A 15,188-nucleotide genomic window follows, 5' to 3' on the forward strand; every position below is an offset into this window, starting at 1 on the left:
CAGGGTATCGAGGCTTCTGAGGGTATCGAGGCTTCTGAGGGTATCGAGGCTTCTCAGGGTATCGAGGAACCTCAGGGTATCGAGGCACCTCAGGGTATCGAGGCACCTCAGGGTATCGAGGAACCTCAGGGTATTGAGGAACCTCAGGGTATTGAGGAACCTCAGGCATCTGAGGGTTTTGAGGCATCTGAGGGTTTTGAGGGAATTCAGGCAGCAGAGGGTTTTGAGGCATCTGAGGGTTTTGAGGCTTCTGAGGGTATTGAGGCTTCTGAGGGTATTGAGGCTTCTGAGGGTATTGAGGCTTCTGAGGCATCTGAGGCTTCTGAGGCATCTGAGGCATCTCAGGGAAATGAGGCATCTGTGGGGTTTGAGTTATCTGAGGGTATTGAGGCATCTGAGGGTATTGAGGCATTAGAGCTACAGGCGAATTGGGGGGAGTCGTTTTGGAAGCAGTAGGTGCGGCAGGTTTGGAACACCAGAGAGATACTGGAATTCCTTGCCAACGCATCGGGAGTACATAACTTCCACCCTTTGGGAGAAAAACATACAATTAGAAAACAGCAAGGAATCACACAGACCTGTCAATGTTACAATCCGACTGTACAAGGCAAAAGATTAATCTCATGCTATATCTTCTGAATAGATCATCATGGTGCAACATATTTGAATGTCGGTCCTCATCCAAAAAACATGGTTAATCAGTACATTTGAAAGCAAGCGAAAAACAACTCATTTGAAAAGCTGAAAACACATTTTCGCTTCAGATCAATATGATGCAGATTAAACATTTTATTTCTTTGGCTCTTGTTACACCATTCATAACTATAACAATTCACAGCTCTAGCCATCTTTTTTTTTTAGACTCACTTCCTCACTCTTTAAATCAGTTTCACATTACCTCTTGAACCATGTTGCAGCCATCATAGGGAACCAACAGGACAAGTGCATGCGAGTTCCTCTGCATGCTGTAGCCACAGGTAGACGGGACCTGGGACAGAGGCATTGGAGGTGCATTTCCTGTGGGGTAAAAAGGTTCAGTGTTTATATATCATTGGTAGAGATAAATCAAGTCTACATTTAGGATATTATGGCTATTAAATTACCTTGTTCTACTGCAAATTGTGAAGTTCCTGATCCCACCGCTCTGAACTTCAACTGGCCCGAACCACACTGCAGTGAGGGCGACATGCTCATCCATGACAATTCTTTGGGACTGGCGACTTGTGTTGGGCTCAACCAGCCTGAAGGCGAATATAATATATATATATTTTTTCAATAGTTTGTACTTTAAAGAGAAGCAAAACAATTCAAGCAAAAAAACAAACCCTTCAATACGTAATCAAAGTATTTGTACCTGCAGAGTCTGCTTGATAAGCACCTTCATCCTCCTCATAAGCGTTTGAGGATGACTTATTGGTCCCGCCTGTGACTTGAGAATCTAGTCCTGACCCTTTTTCAAAAGCTCTCCCGAAAACAATTGTTCCCTATTGGAACCCATTTGTTGCATCGGCTTCTTTTCTCCCTTCTCGTCTTTCTGTTTTCTTCAGACGATAACAGTCTGTAGCTTGCGCAAAATAACACGTCAGAATAACAGCTGCAGCCAGGTAAACACCAGCGCCTTTTCTCTTGCGTATCATCCTGTTGCACATGACTGCTGGAAATGTGAGGAGATGAGATAACTTTCTTTGCCGCAACTATTTGAGCATCAGCAGGTGCTGTGACAACCAATACAGCTTTGATAGGCACTCATAGGACTCCCATTCTGTAAAATCAAACTCACTGCAGGTGGAGAGCACTTGGCAACGAAGCATGAGACAGGGCTTTTAATACTGGCACATATTACCACCAGGCAGCCAATCAACAAGGCAGGTGCAGCCTCAGCTAATGCTTGAACCTGTGTTCAATTAGCTTGCATCAGGTGGGCCTCGTTAAGACTTGTCTAACGTCTACAAAGTAAGCCCTGTGTATTGATCATGTAGATTGGGGGTGCCCAATACGTCAATCGCAAAGGTAGTGTGGGTAGATGGCATGGCATTGAAGCGCAAATGCGGCGCACCTTTATGCGCTTCAGAGGCGCTATTGGCGTAAGCGCTCCACAGTTTCTCCTCCGCTGTGAGGTTCCGGCGCTCGCAGTTCACTAGCAACGTTGGTTTCAAAGGCATACCAACTATTACAAATCCAATCCAAACAAACCCACTTTATTTGTATAGCACATAATAAAAACAGAGGGTTTACCAAAGTGCTTCACACCAAACATAACATTATAATAAAATATAATATTACAATAATAGATAAAAGGCACACATAAGAAAAGATAAAAGGATAAAAGGTACACATAAGAATTAATACACGGTACATAAAGGCTATGGACAGACAATAAAAGCATAAAGTTCGATAAAACATTGCTCAGACTGACTCGAAAGCGAGGGAAAAGAGGTGGATCTTTAGGCGGGACTTAAACGTTTGGAGGGTGGGCGACAATTTGAAATTGGGGGGGCAGGTCGTTCCAGAGCCTTGGGGCTACCACTGGGAAGGCTCGATCTCCCCTGGTCTTTTTCTTGGTTTTAGGGACTACCAGAAGCACCTGAAGCAAAATGAAGTCACAAGAATGATAGAGACATAACAAAACAGTATGTATTTGGGCATGGCTAATATAATTGTTGATGGCCAAACATAGAAGTAACACAACTCTGCTCACATTTCAGGGTTTTTCTTTGACTTAGCCTACTTAAGAGGGAAAACATCTTTCCATATACAATTATTTTTACGATAAGCTTCTTAACAATTACTATCATGTTTACATAACAGTAGACTAAATACAACTCATGATGTAATTAGGACACTTATAAAATAGAAAAACCTATTTTCTATATTGCTCCAATACTTTAAATGTAGATTAGAGGGTTGTGTGGATAAAAAACAAGAACAGCAGTACATCCGAAGACAATGGAAAGAAAACATGGAAATATACCAAGAATGTGTACACATCCTCAATTGTTAACCTATTATATTTGAAAGATATTCTCACCTCAAGTATTCTTAATATAAGACATTCCCCATTGTTATTTTCCAAGACTTGACAGGAAAAGGGAAAAAACGCAAAAAATGAATTATTTCCCCCAAATCTTTATTCACGAAGCGGTATACAAGTTGTATTCAAAAGTATACAAACAACTTTGCACAAGCTTGAGAGTCCAAAGTCCATCCTTTCAGAGTTCAAATGAAAATATCCCCTGATTCTTGGGTCTTCATAATTTTGTGTAATGTATCCAAGGGTGTAACTTTGGTTTGAGAAGTGGGGGGGACACAAAACAGCGGGTCCTCCGCAATGAAACATTGTTCTCGATTTAATTCCATTTCCTGCCTTTCTACAAATATATATGAGGGACTATGGTGTTAACTAATCCAAGAAAAATGTGTAGTGTGTATAATGAGTGTGCAAACTTATCTATCCATGAACCTGTTTTATTTGTGATGATCTCACATCCTGGGGTCCGGGGGCATGCACCCCCAGTAAGATTTGTTTCTTTAAATTGAAGTTAAAGGCATCAATCTGGTGCACAAATTTAGAGATTTATGGATACAGCTCTCTCAACACTCATATGAAACAGAACTGTATATATTTCAATACTCCAAAAACCATTAGAATATGCTCACAACCAATAACACATCATTGATATACTTCTCTCCTATCTTTATCTTACCTAGTCTGCATTCTTTCTTTTTATTTATGCATATTTTACTAATCACTTCCCTTTCAAACTGTGTTTTTAATTTTTTAATGACATTGGAATTACTTTTTAACTTATTTTGAACATACTAACATACTATATTAAATAGATGGCAATATTTGTTTAGACCAAACCGTTTGAGACCCACTGAGATAACTTAGACTAAAGTTTACAATATAATCACTCAGCGAGTCCTTTACTTCCCTGAGCTGATGTTATCTCAGCCTCTCAGTCCGACAGGACTCTCCCTCTCCTTATTGTTGAAACAGCTTTATAATCTAATCTCCGAGCTAGCACCAGATGCTAACAACAACCCCAGTAACTTTCTCTCTCTCTCTCTGTGTCTCTCCCTGTCTCTCACACAAAATGCGCTCCTGCCACACACACGCTCCTCCGTGACAATGACCACTTGCGTAAAAAAAAAAAAAAAAAGTGGGGGGGGGGGACACAAACGGGATTTTGAAAAGTGGGGGGGACATGTCCCCCCTGTCCCCAGTGAAAATTACGCCCATGAATGCAATGTATCATACGGTTTGATTTCGATAACAAACCAATGAATGCAAGGCAAGAGTCTGACTATTTTGATTTGTTAATCTACATTGACCCACAATAATTAGTTGTATAACAATGCTGTCCCTTATTTAGAAGACAACATATTTATCTTCACATCATGGAAAGTCAATCAGACGGTAACGGGATGGTGAACATGCATCAGTGTCCCAGCCTGACTTTGACCAGGGAAGTAGTTTCATGGTTAGTTCCATAATTTGAAAGAAACAATATACAGGTGTTAAGGACACCCTGTAGGATTAAAGGTTTTGCTTCTATCATTGTTGACATTTCACTTGAATAATTAAGGATCTCACCTGTCATTTTTAGTTGTATGAAGGCTACTTTTATAATATAACATCTACATGTGTAGTTTGAACACTTATGACCTAGTGTTTGACCAAATTTAGTAATGCTTACTCCAGTTTAGAAAACCAAAAAGAGACAAATGCTGAAGGTTCATTGTTTTGATTTGCAGAACTGCCCAAAGTTGTAAATGCTCCATTTCAGAGTTGATGACTAAGAAATGGTTGCGCAATGATTCCACCATGTGGACACAAAGCCACACTATGATAACACTTCCAATGCCAAACATTAATTGAATTTATAAATGTAGGAATTCAAAGTGTGCACTTTAAGTTAATCATTTGTCGGCACAATTTTTCTGTTTAAATTAAATGTCATGTTCTCAATATGGACTGTTCACTCATTCACAAACCAAATGAGACTTCTTGAAGAGCCTGGAATAAAAAGTATCTTGGGTAGTTGAAAGTTAACAAAAGCACAAACTGGAAAGTTTCTGTTCAAAACTTTTATTAGAATTGTTTAAGTAAGGTAGCGTGGAGGAGGGAAAGGAGGCAGCATTGGTATGGGCAAGTGAACATGGGGATGATGTTTTGGCTTTGTTGCTGGATAAAGAGGATGAAAGGGAGGATACATGGGCGTATATTGTGGAAACGGCATCTGAGCGTATTGAGGCACCTCAGGTTACTGAGGCATCGGAGGGTACTGAGGCACCGGAGGGTACTGAGGCACCGGAGGGTACTGAGGCACCTCAGGGTATTGAGGCACCTCAGGGTATTGAGGCACCTCAGGGTATTGAGGCACCTCAGGGCATTGAGGAATCTGAGGCATTGCAGGAATTTTAAGAATTTGAGTCGCCTTTGCAGTTATAGGATGTGTGGTTGTTGCTGTTGTTTTCTTGGGCATCTTAGGGTTTTGAGGCATCTGAGGGTATTGAGGCATCTCAGGGTATTGAGGCACCTCAGGGTATTGAGGCACCTCAGGGTATTGAGGCATCTGAGGTACAGGGGAATGGGGGGAAGTCGTTTTGGAAGCAGGAGGTGAGGCAGGAGGTGAGGCAGGTTTGGAACACCAGAGAGAGACAGGAACTCCTTGCCAACGCATCGGGAGTACATAACTTCCACCCTTTGGGAGAAAAACATGCAATTAGAAACAGCAAGGAATCACACAAACCTGTCAATGTTACAATCCGACTGTACAAGGCAAAATATTAATTTCATGCTATATTTTCTAAATAGATCATCATGATGCAACATATTTGAAGGTCGGTCCCCATCCCCCCAAAAACATGGTTAATCGGTACATTTGAAAGCAAGCCAAAAAAAAAAAAAAAAAAAACACATTTGAAAAGCTGAAAACACATTTTCGCTTGAGATCAATATGATGCAGATTAAACGTTTTATTTATTTGGCTCTCGTTACACCATTCATAACTATAACAATTCACAGCACTAGCCATCATTTTTTTAAACTCACTTCCTCACTCTTTAAATCGGTTTCACATTACCTCTTGAATCATGTTGCATCCATCATAGGGAACCAACATTTCAAGTGCATGCGAATTCCTCTGCATGCTGTAGCCACAGGTAGACGGGACCTGGGACAGAGGCATTGGAGGTGCATTTCCTGTGGGGTAAAAAGGTTCAGTTTTTATGTCATTGGTAGAGATAAATCAAGTCTACATTTAGGATATTATGGCTATTAAATGTACCTTGTTCTATTGCAAATTGTGATGGTCCTGGTTCCACCGCTCTGAACTTCAACTGGCCCGAACCACACTGCAGTGAGGGCGACATGCTCATCCATGACGAGTCTTTGGGACTGGTGACTTGTGTTGGGCTCAACCAGCCTGAAGGTGAATACAAAAAATAAAAATATATATATATTTTATTCTGTTCAATAGTTTGTACTTTAAAGAGAAGCAAAACAATTCAAGCAATAACAAACCCTTCAATACGTAAACAAAAATATTTGTACCTGCAGAGTCTGCTTGATAAGCACCTTCATCCTCCTCATAAGCGTTTGAGGATGACTTCTTGGTCCCGCCTGTGACTTGAGAATCTAGTCCTGATCCTTTTTCAAAAGCTCTCCCGAAAACAATTGTCCCCTCTTGGAACCCATTTGTTGTATCGGCATCTTTTCTCCCTTCTCGTCTTTCTGTTTTCTTCAGACGATAACAGTCTATAGTTTGCGCAAAATAACACGTCAGAATAACAGCTGCAGCCAGGTAAACACCAGCGCCTTTTCTCATGCGTATCCTCCTGTTGCACATGACTGCTGGTAATGTGAGGAGATGAGATAACTTTCTTTGCCGCAACTATTTGAGCATCAGCAGTTGCTGTGACAACCAATACAGCTGTGATAGGCACTCATAGGACTCCCATTCTGTAAAATCAAACTCACTGCGGGTGGAGAGCACTTGGCAACGAAGCATGAGACAGGGCTTTTAATACTGGCACATATTACCACCAGGCAGCCAATCAACAAGGCAGGTGTGTTATGCCCCTAATATGGGGAAAATATAAGACAAAGGAAACAGAGACGATGTTAGCTTGCTTCAAGTCTTATGTATTATGCCCGCCAACAACATGGTACACATAGCACGCTGTATAATACAGAACAAGTAGAGTAAAGTTGGAACGATATTGGCAGATTCGGATTTCACGGATCAATAACTCATGAACAAAACGTTGTACACACACAAATTACGTCTCATAAGTACCGTGGTAAGGTTGACAACGAACTACAATCACATTTTGATCCAAAAAAGCCAATACATGCTGTCCTCCAAACTGGACACATTCAATTGGTCTCTATCTGCAGCCGGAGAAGAAACGAGTGCTCAGGGACCGTCTGCAAAGTGCAACTCCGAAAAAAGAGAATACAATAATATTCAATAACGTTACTAGTGTACAGTATATTTCTACCAAACTCACTACACACATCAATAGTGTCCTGTTGGTCATACTACAGCAGAGAGTTTGGAAGAATGTGCTTTTGATTAATTTTGGTGAATAATTATAATGTAAAATATTCAATAAATATGGCATCATCTTCAATAACGTTACTATTATACAGTATATTTCTCCCAAACTCACTACACACATCAATAGTCTCCTGGTGGTCATACTACAGCAGAGAGTTTGGAAGAATATGGTTTTGATTAATTTTGGTGAATATTTATAATGTAAAATCTTCAATAAATATGGCATCATCTTCAATAACGTTACTATTATACAGTATATTTCTACCAAACTCACTACACACATCAATAGTGTCCTGTTGGTCATACTACAGCAGAGAGTTTGGAAGAATGTGCTTTTGATTAATTTTGGTGAATAATTATAATGTAAAATATTCAATAAATATGGCATCATCTTCAATAACGTTACTATTATACAGTATATTTCTACCAAACTCACTACACACATCAATAGTGTCCTGTTGGTCATACTACAGCAGAGAGTTTGGAAGAATGTTCTTTTGATTAATTTTGGTGAATAATTATAATGTAAAATATTCAATAAATATGGCATCATCTTCAATAACGTTACTATTATACAGTATATTTCTACCAAACTCACTACACACATCAATAGTCTCCTGGTGGTCATACTACAGCAGAGAGTTTGGAAGAATATGGTTTTGATTAATTTAGGTGAATATTTATAATGTAAAATCTTCAATAAATATGGCATCATCTTCAATAACGTTACTAGTGTACAGTATATTTCTCCCAAACTCACTACACATATCAGTAGTGTCCTGTTGGTCATACTACAGCAGAGAGTTTGGAAGAATGTGCTTTTGATTAATTTTGGTGAATAATTATAATGTAAAATATTCAATAAATATGGCATCATCTTCAATAACGTTACTATTATACAGTATATTTCTCCCAAACTCACTACACACATCAATAGTCTCCTGGTGGTCATACTACAGCAGAGAGTTTGGAAGAATATGGTTTTGATTAATTTTGGTGAATATTTATAATGTAAAATCTTCAATAAATATGGCATCATCTTCAATAACGTTACTATTATAGAGTATATTTCTACCAAACTCACTACACACATCAATAGTTTCCTGTTGGTCATACTACAGCAGAGAGTTTGGAAAAATGTGCTTTTGATTAATTTTGGTGAATAATTATAATGTAAAATATTCAATAAATATGGCATCATCTTCAATAACGTTACTATTATACAGTATATTTCTCCCAAACTCACTACACACATCAATAGTGTCCTGTTGGTCATACTACAGCAGAGAGTTTGGAAGAATGTTCTTTTGATTAATTTTGGTGAATAATTATAATGTAAAATATTCAATAAATATGGCATCATCTTCAATAACGTTACTATTATACAGTATATTTCTACCAAACTCACTACACACATCAATAGTCTCCTGGTGGTCATACTACAGCAGAGAGTTTGGAAGAATATGGTTTTGATTAATTTAGGTGAATATTTATAATGTAAAATCTTCAATAAATATGGCATCATCTTCAATAACGTTACTAGTGTACAGTATATTTCTCCCAAACTCACTACACATATCAGTAGTGTCCTGTTGGTCATACTACAGCAGAGAGTTTGGAAGAATGTGCTTTTGATTAATTTTGGTGAATAATTATAATGTAAAATATTCAATAAATATGGCATCATCTTCAATAACGTTACTATTATACAGTATATTTCTCCCAAACTCACTACACACATCAATAGTCTCCTGGTGGTCATACTACAGCAGAGAGTTTGGAAGAATATGGTTTTGATTAATTTTGGTGAATATTTATAATGTAAAATCTTCAATAAATATGGCATCATCTTCAATAACGTTACTATTATACAGTATATTTCTACCAAACTCACTACACACATCAATAGTGTCCTGTTGGTCATACTACAGCAGAGAGTTTGGAAGAATGTGCTTTTGATTAATTTTGGTGAATAATTATAATGTAAAATATTCAATAAATATGGCATCATCTTCAATAACGTTACTATTATACAGTATATTTCTACCAAACTCACTACACACATCAATAGTGTCCTGTTGGTCATACTACAGCAGAGAGTTTGGAAGAATGTTCTTTTGATTAATTTTGGTGAATAATTATAATGTAAAATATTCAATAAATATGGCATCATCTTCAATAACGTTACTATTATACAGTATATTTCTACCAAACTCACTACACACATCAATAGTGTCCTGTTGGTCATACTACAGCAGAGAGTTTGGAAGAATGTTCTTTTGATTAATTTTGGTGAATATTTATAATGTAAAATCTTCAATAAATATGGCATCATCTTCAATAACGTTACTATTATACACTATATTTCTACCAAACTCACTACACACATCAATAGTCTTCTGGTGGTCATACTACAGCAGAGAGTTGATGAAATGCTGGACACCAGAGAGCATTCTGTGTCAGACCCCCCTCGAACCTTGTGTCTTCTTCAGATGAGTCCTGAAGCTCGCTGGCAGAAGAAGGCTACAAGATTATTTCTGAAGTCTCTTCTGCACTGACATGCTTCTTCATTTTAGTTCCTATTCTCTTTGCTCCAGGTCTTTCTCCTTCTCTGCTCACTAATGAAATAAGCCCTTGGTCAAACTGCATGTTTCTATTTGGCAGCCAGGTGCATAAACACACTAACAGTTGTAATCAAGCAGCTCTTCAAAGACACATCAAACACATCCCTCAAAAGATGGCCTTTTTTTACCCATGAAATGATCCGTGCATGCTTACAGATTCTCACAGACACACAGGGAGAGGGAGGAGAGGTGTGTGCTGGTTGTGCACAGGCCTAAAAAATAGTTGTTCTATCACCTGAGAGAGCACCAGGTCACATGCTGCAGGACCTGCTGGTCTGCTGCTGGAAATGACACACACACACACACACACACACACACACACACACACACACACACACACACACACACACACACACACACACACACACACACACACACACACACACACACACACACACACACACACACACACACACACACACACACACACACACACACACACACACACACACACACACACACACACACACACACACACACACACACACACACACACACACACACACACACACACACACACACACACACACACACACACACACACACACACACACACCACTCTCGGGGCCCCCTGTTAGTCACACGGTTCCATAATATAACTGGCAAAAATGTAAGAATTTCATGCATCGGACTACAGTGGGAAAATGGTTTAATCTGTTGGAATAGAGTAGAAATATCAAATATCACTACTTTTCTTCTAAATGAAATGCTGACATTACAAAATGCATGGTTTTATATTGCAATGGCAGTGAGATCAAAAAATGTGGTTTGAATGGAAGTCAATGAGGCATTTTTGAGAGAAATGAAATAATTCAAATAATGAAACAGGCGTTTAAAGGGTTAAAATCCTGAAAATTATTGAATGTTGATGTATGATAATTTAATTGCAGTTTTTATGGGCGTGTACATTTTTGCCAGGAAGGGGTCCAGAGGGTGCAAAATGCATCACGAGAGTATACAAAACATGTAAGAGTAAACGACATTGGATTTCAAAAATGTTACTCAAAAGAAGACTTCTTGCAAAAATCCATGCCAAAAGCTGTAACACAGCTGAAATGATCACCAAATCCAAAAAAAAAGTCAGGAAAAATGTAAAAAAATGCCCAAGGAGGGCACAAGGGTTAAGAAAGTTCTAGCTAAACAAGGGTATAAAAGTAAGTAATAAATATATACAAAAAACACAATCAACAAGAAACATGATTTGGACATTAGTGCAAGTACTTCTTAGTGCAGTGCAAGAAATTAGGACTAGGATTTAGGACTAGAAATGAAGCCGAATCGTGAAAACATCTTCAGGTGCAGATGATGTACACAATAATCAGGGCCGCCCCTGGCCAACTTGAGGCCCCAAGCGAGATTGTGTGGTGTGATGGGCGCCCCCCCCCCCAAAAAATGTTGGGACACCAAGTAGTTTGGAAAAAAAATTGTATCATTAACAACACAGTAACATATGTATACAGTCAGGTCAATGTGCATGTATGTCTTTCAGTATGCATTTACAAGTGAACACGTCTGCATTTCCTGGATGCAAAGTCATCAACAAGGTCATCGTATGACAGCTGCTGTGCCAACTGTGCGTTGATGCTTATGATAGCCAGGCCACCTAAGCGTTCTTGTGCCATTGACAACCGGAGGTATGTCTTCATAAGCTTGAGTTTTAAAAGCTTCTCTCAGCAGACGCAACTGTAACAGGAAGAGTTACTGCAATGCGGAGGGCAATCCAAAGATTTGGGTACAGTTCCTGTAACTCTTTTTCATGGAGAAATGACAACATCTCCAGAGCAGATTTTGGTAGTGGCAGCTTTGGGGATCAACTGGTTGTGCACTAGTGACAGTGCTTGATACCTCACTGATTGATGGATCTTGTAATGTGCTGGGTGCTGCTGCGTCTGCAACTGTTGAGCCGCTGGTTGACGGGCCTGGCAGAGTATTGGTGGGTGCTACTGGGTCTGTACCTGAGCCGCTGGATGACGGGCCTGGCGGAGTGTTGGTTGCTGCTGGGTCTGTATCAGAGCCGCTGGTTAATGGGCCTGGCGGAGTGTTGGTTGCTGCTGGGTCTGTATCAGAGCCGCTGGTTAATGGGCCTGGCGGAGTGTTGGTTGCTGCTGGGTCTGTATCAGAGCCGCTGGTTAATGGGCCTGGCGGAGTGTTGGTTGCTGCTGGGTCTGAGGTGATGCTGGTTGATGGTGGGGTACTGGGTGCTTCCTTTGTGCCTCCCTTTTTCATAAATTTCAGCAATGACCCTGGAAATGCAGACAATAAATCCATCATTCAAGCAGACTTAAGATATGTTTTGATCTTAATAGTGCACTACAGAATGAATATAGTGAAAATACTAGCCTCAAAAAGATTAAAATATATTTAATGCAAATGAACTACTTCTACTACTACTAATAATAATCCTAATCCTAATCAATTCAATAATATAAATACTATATTATTATAATATCGTTTTAATATAGTCAAGACAAAACATGCTTATTACATGCTCAAAAACTGATATTTCTTAAATCTGTATTCAAATGTAGCAATGTATCAACAACTACACAGCTACAAACACATTTCTATCAGTATTTATCTGTGTTGTGGTTGACATGATGATGACAGTTAGGAATTAAGGGGAGGGGCTGAGCATCACCATGAAATGTGCAAATTGACATAAAAATAAAATAAAAGGGGAAAAATGCTCCATGTTTTTCAGGCTGTAAACTTTAACTGTTATGTAAGCCAAGTAGACAGTGTATCACTCTTCCTCCTGTACATTAGCAGATAAAAGGCATCACATACTTGAATGAATGGTAAATAAAGAATGCTGGAAATAACTGCATCTCCATTAGCCTGCTATGCAGAGACTGCCTTCTTCATGTCGTGAATTGCAGCTGATGTGTTTAATATGGCAAAAGTTTGAAATTTGACTCATAATACAACATTAGCAAGTTTGGAAATAACCCACCTTCGAGTGATGCTCTAGTCTCTTCATGTTTAGTTTTTTTTTTCCTCTTGCTTGCGCCGGAATCATACCGTCTTTTTGCCGACATCTCTTCACCTGCTGCAATGATGATGGCGATTAATTGCAACGGTGTCGGGTTACAGACAGGCTCCCCTGTCACCCGCGGGTCCGCGCGTCAGCTGGGGTGGTGCGCACAGTTGCCGACTTGCTCCCATTTTCACCTTGTGTGTCGGGTGTCGGGGTGGGAGGGGGGGGGGGGGTGCTAGTGGAGCGGTGCCGCGGAGCGGAGCAGCGGAACCTCGCGGCTGAACTGCGCGGAAAACGCGGAGAGCTGAGGCCCTCTGGGCGGCCTGCGTGATTGGCCTGTAGGGAGGGGCGGCCCTGACAATAATATACTTTACTTTTTATTTCCCCTAAAGATCAGCTGCCACACCTAAAAAGAAAAAAAATTGGTCCATGGCAAAAGGGTGAAAAGTTTAAACCAATCAAATGAAGGATGCATATAGAGCAATCAAGCCTCCAGCCAATCACTTGCAAGTTTCAATGAAGCATGCATGGATCATGCCGATTTTCAGTGCTTACAGCAAACTATGAGGATAGACATTTTTGAAAATGTATGCTACTGACACAGACGACACATTTGGCCTAAATATAACACTTTCGGTACTTAATGCGCTGGGACTTCTTTGAAAACATTCCTCCACTCCTGTTCCAAGGTTATATGTAAGTATTCATTTATTTTATTGTCTTTTCATTGAAGTTACTAACAGTCATTTAAGCTATGCTTATATACAGGGCTGCACATAACTGGTGCGCATGCGCACCCCCGCCAACCCAGGTATATTAACGGCCGCCAAAGTATAATTCGCAAGCTATTTAGGTTTAATTGTTTTAATCCATCCACGAGCACCACGGCATCTGGATCCCTCGCTCTACCCCTCGCTATCGCGTGAAAGGTCTGCTTTATGCGCTCCGCACAGTAACCCTGCTGCGTGCTCACTAGCGCACCTCCCCCCCTCGTTCATAAGTGAAGTACCCCTGAAAAGGTCCGGTTTATTTCATTTTAAGGATGCGCACCAAGCAACATCTCCAGGTGCTCCTTTGAGAACCAGGGCAAAAAAGTTATGTGCACCCCTGTTTATATACCTTTTTAGACAATTACGTTTGAGCTCATCTTGTTAGTATTTGATCAACTGAAATGTTACTGAATTAAAACTACAAACAAATGTTATTTGTTCCTGTGATGTAATATTACACATATTAAAATGACAGATGAGTAGTTTTGCAAACCAAAAAAAACAACAACGTAAACAAAGTTTACTTCAGACTCTTTTTATATTGAGAAAAAAGTATTTAGCTTTGCCTGTCCTCCTTTTCCTAGGTTAGAGGCAATTCAAAAATAATGGGAAGAGTTAAAAAAGGAAACAGGGCCCAGAGGAAGGACTTATGGGCAATGGCTGGTGGAATGGAAGCTTTGGTCCGAGCAATGAAGAGTGTTCACATTACCAAAAGAGATACAGGACATTCTTCATATATTTGGTCGGAACTCGCTATAATCCTTTTTGGTCATGATGATAAGAAAAACCGTCATTGGCTGTGGGTTGTATGGACCAACAATCGAAAAGGATTGAGGGATTTGATCTATAAACGCCAAAAATCATTAGAGCAGAAGGAAGTTCAGGTAATGGAGGTAAATCAAAACGAGAGAGATGTTGGAGGGGCATGTTCTGAAGACTGTCTTACAAAGGACTTGCCTCTGAGCATGATTCAGAATAAGGTAACAGATGAGGACACAGACAAGAATGAAGCAGAAGACAAACAACAAAGGATGTCTTCTCAGAGTGGAATTGAAGTAGATGACCAGTTATCAGATGAGGACATAGAAATCAATGAGGCAGAAGACAAACAACAAAGGATGTCTTCTCAGAGTGGACTTGAAGTAGATGACCAGTTATCAGATGAGGACATAGAAATCAATGAGGCAGAAACTGAAGAACAGAATTTACAAAGAGGAGCACAAGATGACAATAAAAACACAGGCATCAA

General features: G+C 39.8%; 1 protein-coding gene and 1 long non-coding RNA gene across 6 annotated transcripts in view; both read right to left on the reverse strand.

The window, feature by feature from the left end:
- LOC307018966 (uncharacterized protein) overlaps positions 1–15,188 on the reverse strand; it is a 78,536-nt gene that overhangs the window by 45,372 nt on the left and 17,976 nt on the right. Inside the window, exons 1-5 of one of the 5 annotated variants that reach the window (XM_079649531.1) lie at positions 6,986–7,518; positions 6,560–6,763; positions 6,294–6,431; positions 6,090–6,208; positions 5,544–5,708 (exon numbers count right to left, since the gene is read on the reverse strand). In XM_079649531.1, the coding sequence (XP_079505657.1) occupies positions 5,544–5,708; positions 6,090–6,208; positions 6,294–6,431; positions 6,560–6,763; positions 6,986–7,016 (657 nt within the window). In that variant the 5' untranslated portion in view covers positions 7,017–7,518. Of the gene's footprint in view, positions 1–106; positions 530–5,543; positions 5,709–6,089; positions 6,209–6,293; positions 6,432–6,559; positions 7,524–15,188 lie in introns of those variants that run through there. The other 4 variants (XM_079649530.1, XM_079649533.1, XM_079649529.1 and 1 more) reach the window with 4 other exon arrangements.
- LOC307018976 lies at positions 10,825–13,240 on the reverse strand. Its single transcript, XR_013802552.1, has 2 exons — positions 13,146–13,240; positions 10,825–12,435 (listed from the first exon to the last, which is right to left on the reverse strand). It is a non-coding gene; the product is annotated as an uncharacterized lncRNA (long non-coding RNA).

This window comes from Notothenia rossii, assembly GCF_949606895.1.
Source record: "Notothenia rossii genome assembly, chromosome: 9".
Classification (NCBI taxonomy): domain Eukaryota; kingdom Metazoa; phylum Chordata; class Actinopteri; order Perciformes; family Nototheniidae; genus Notothenia; species Notothenia rossii.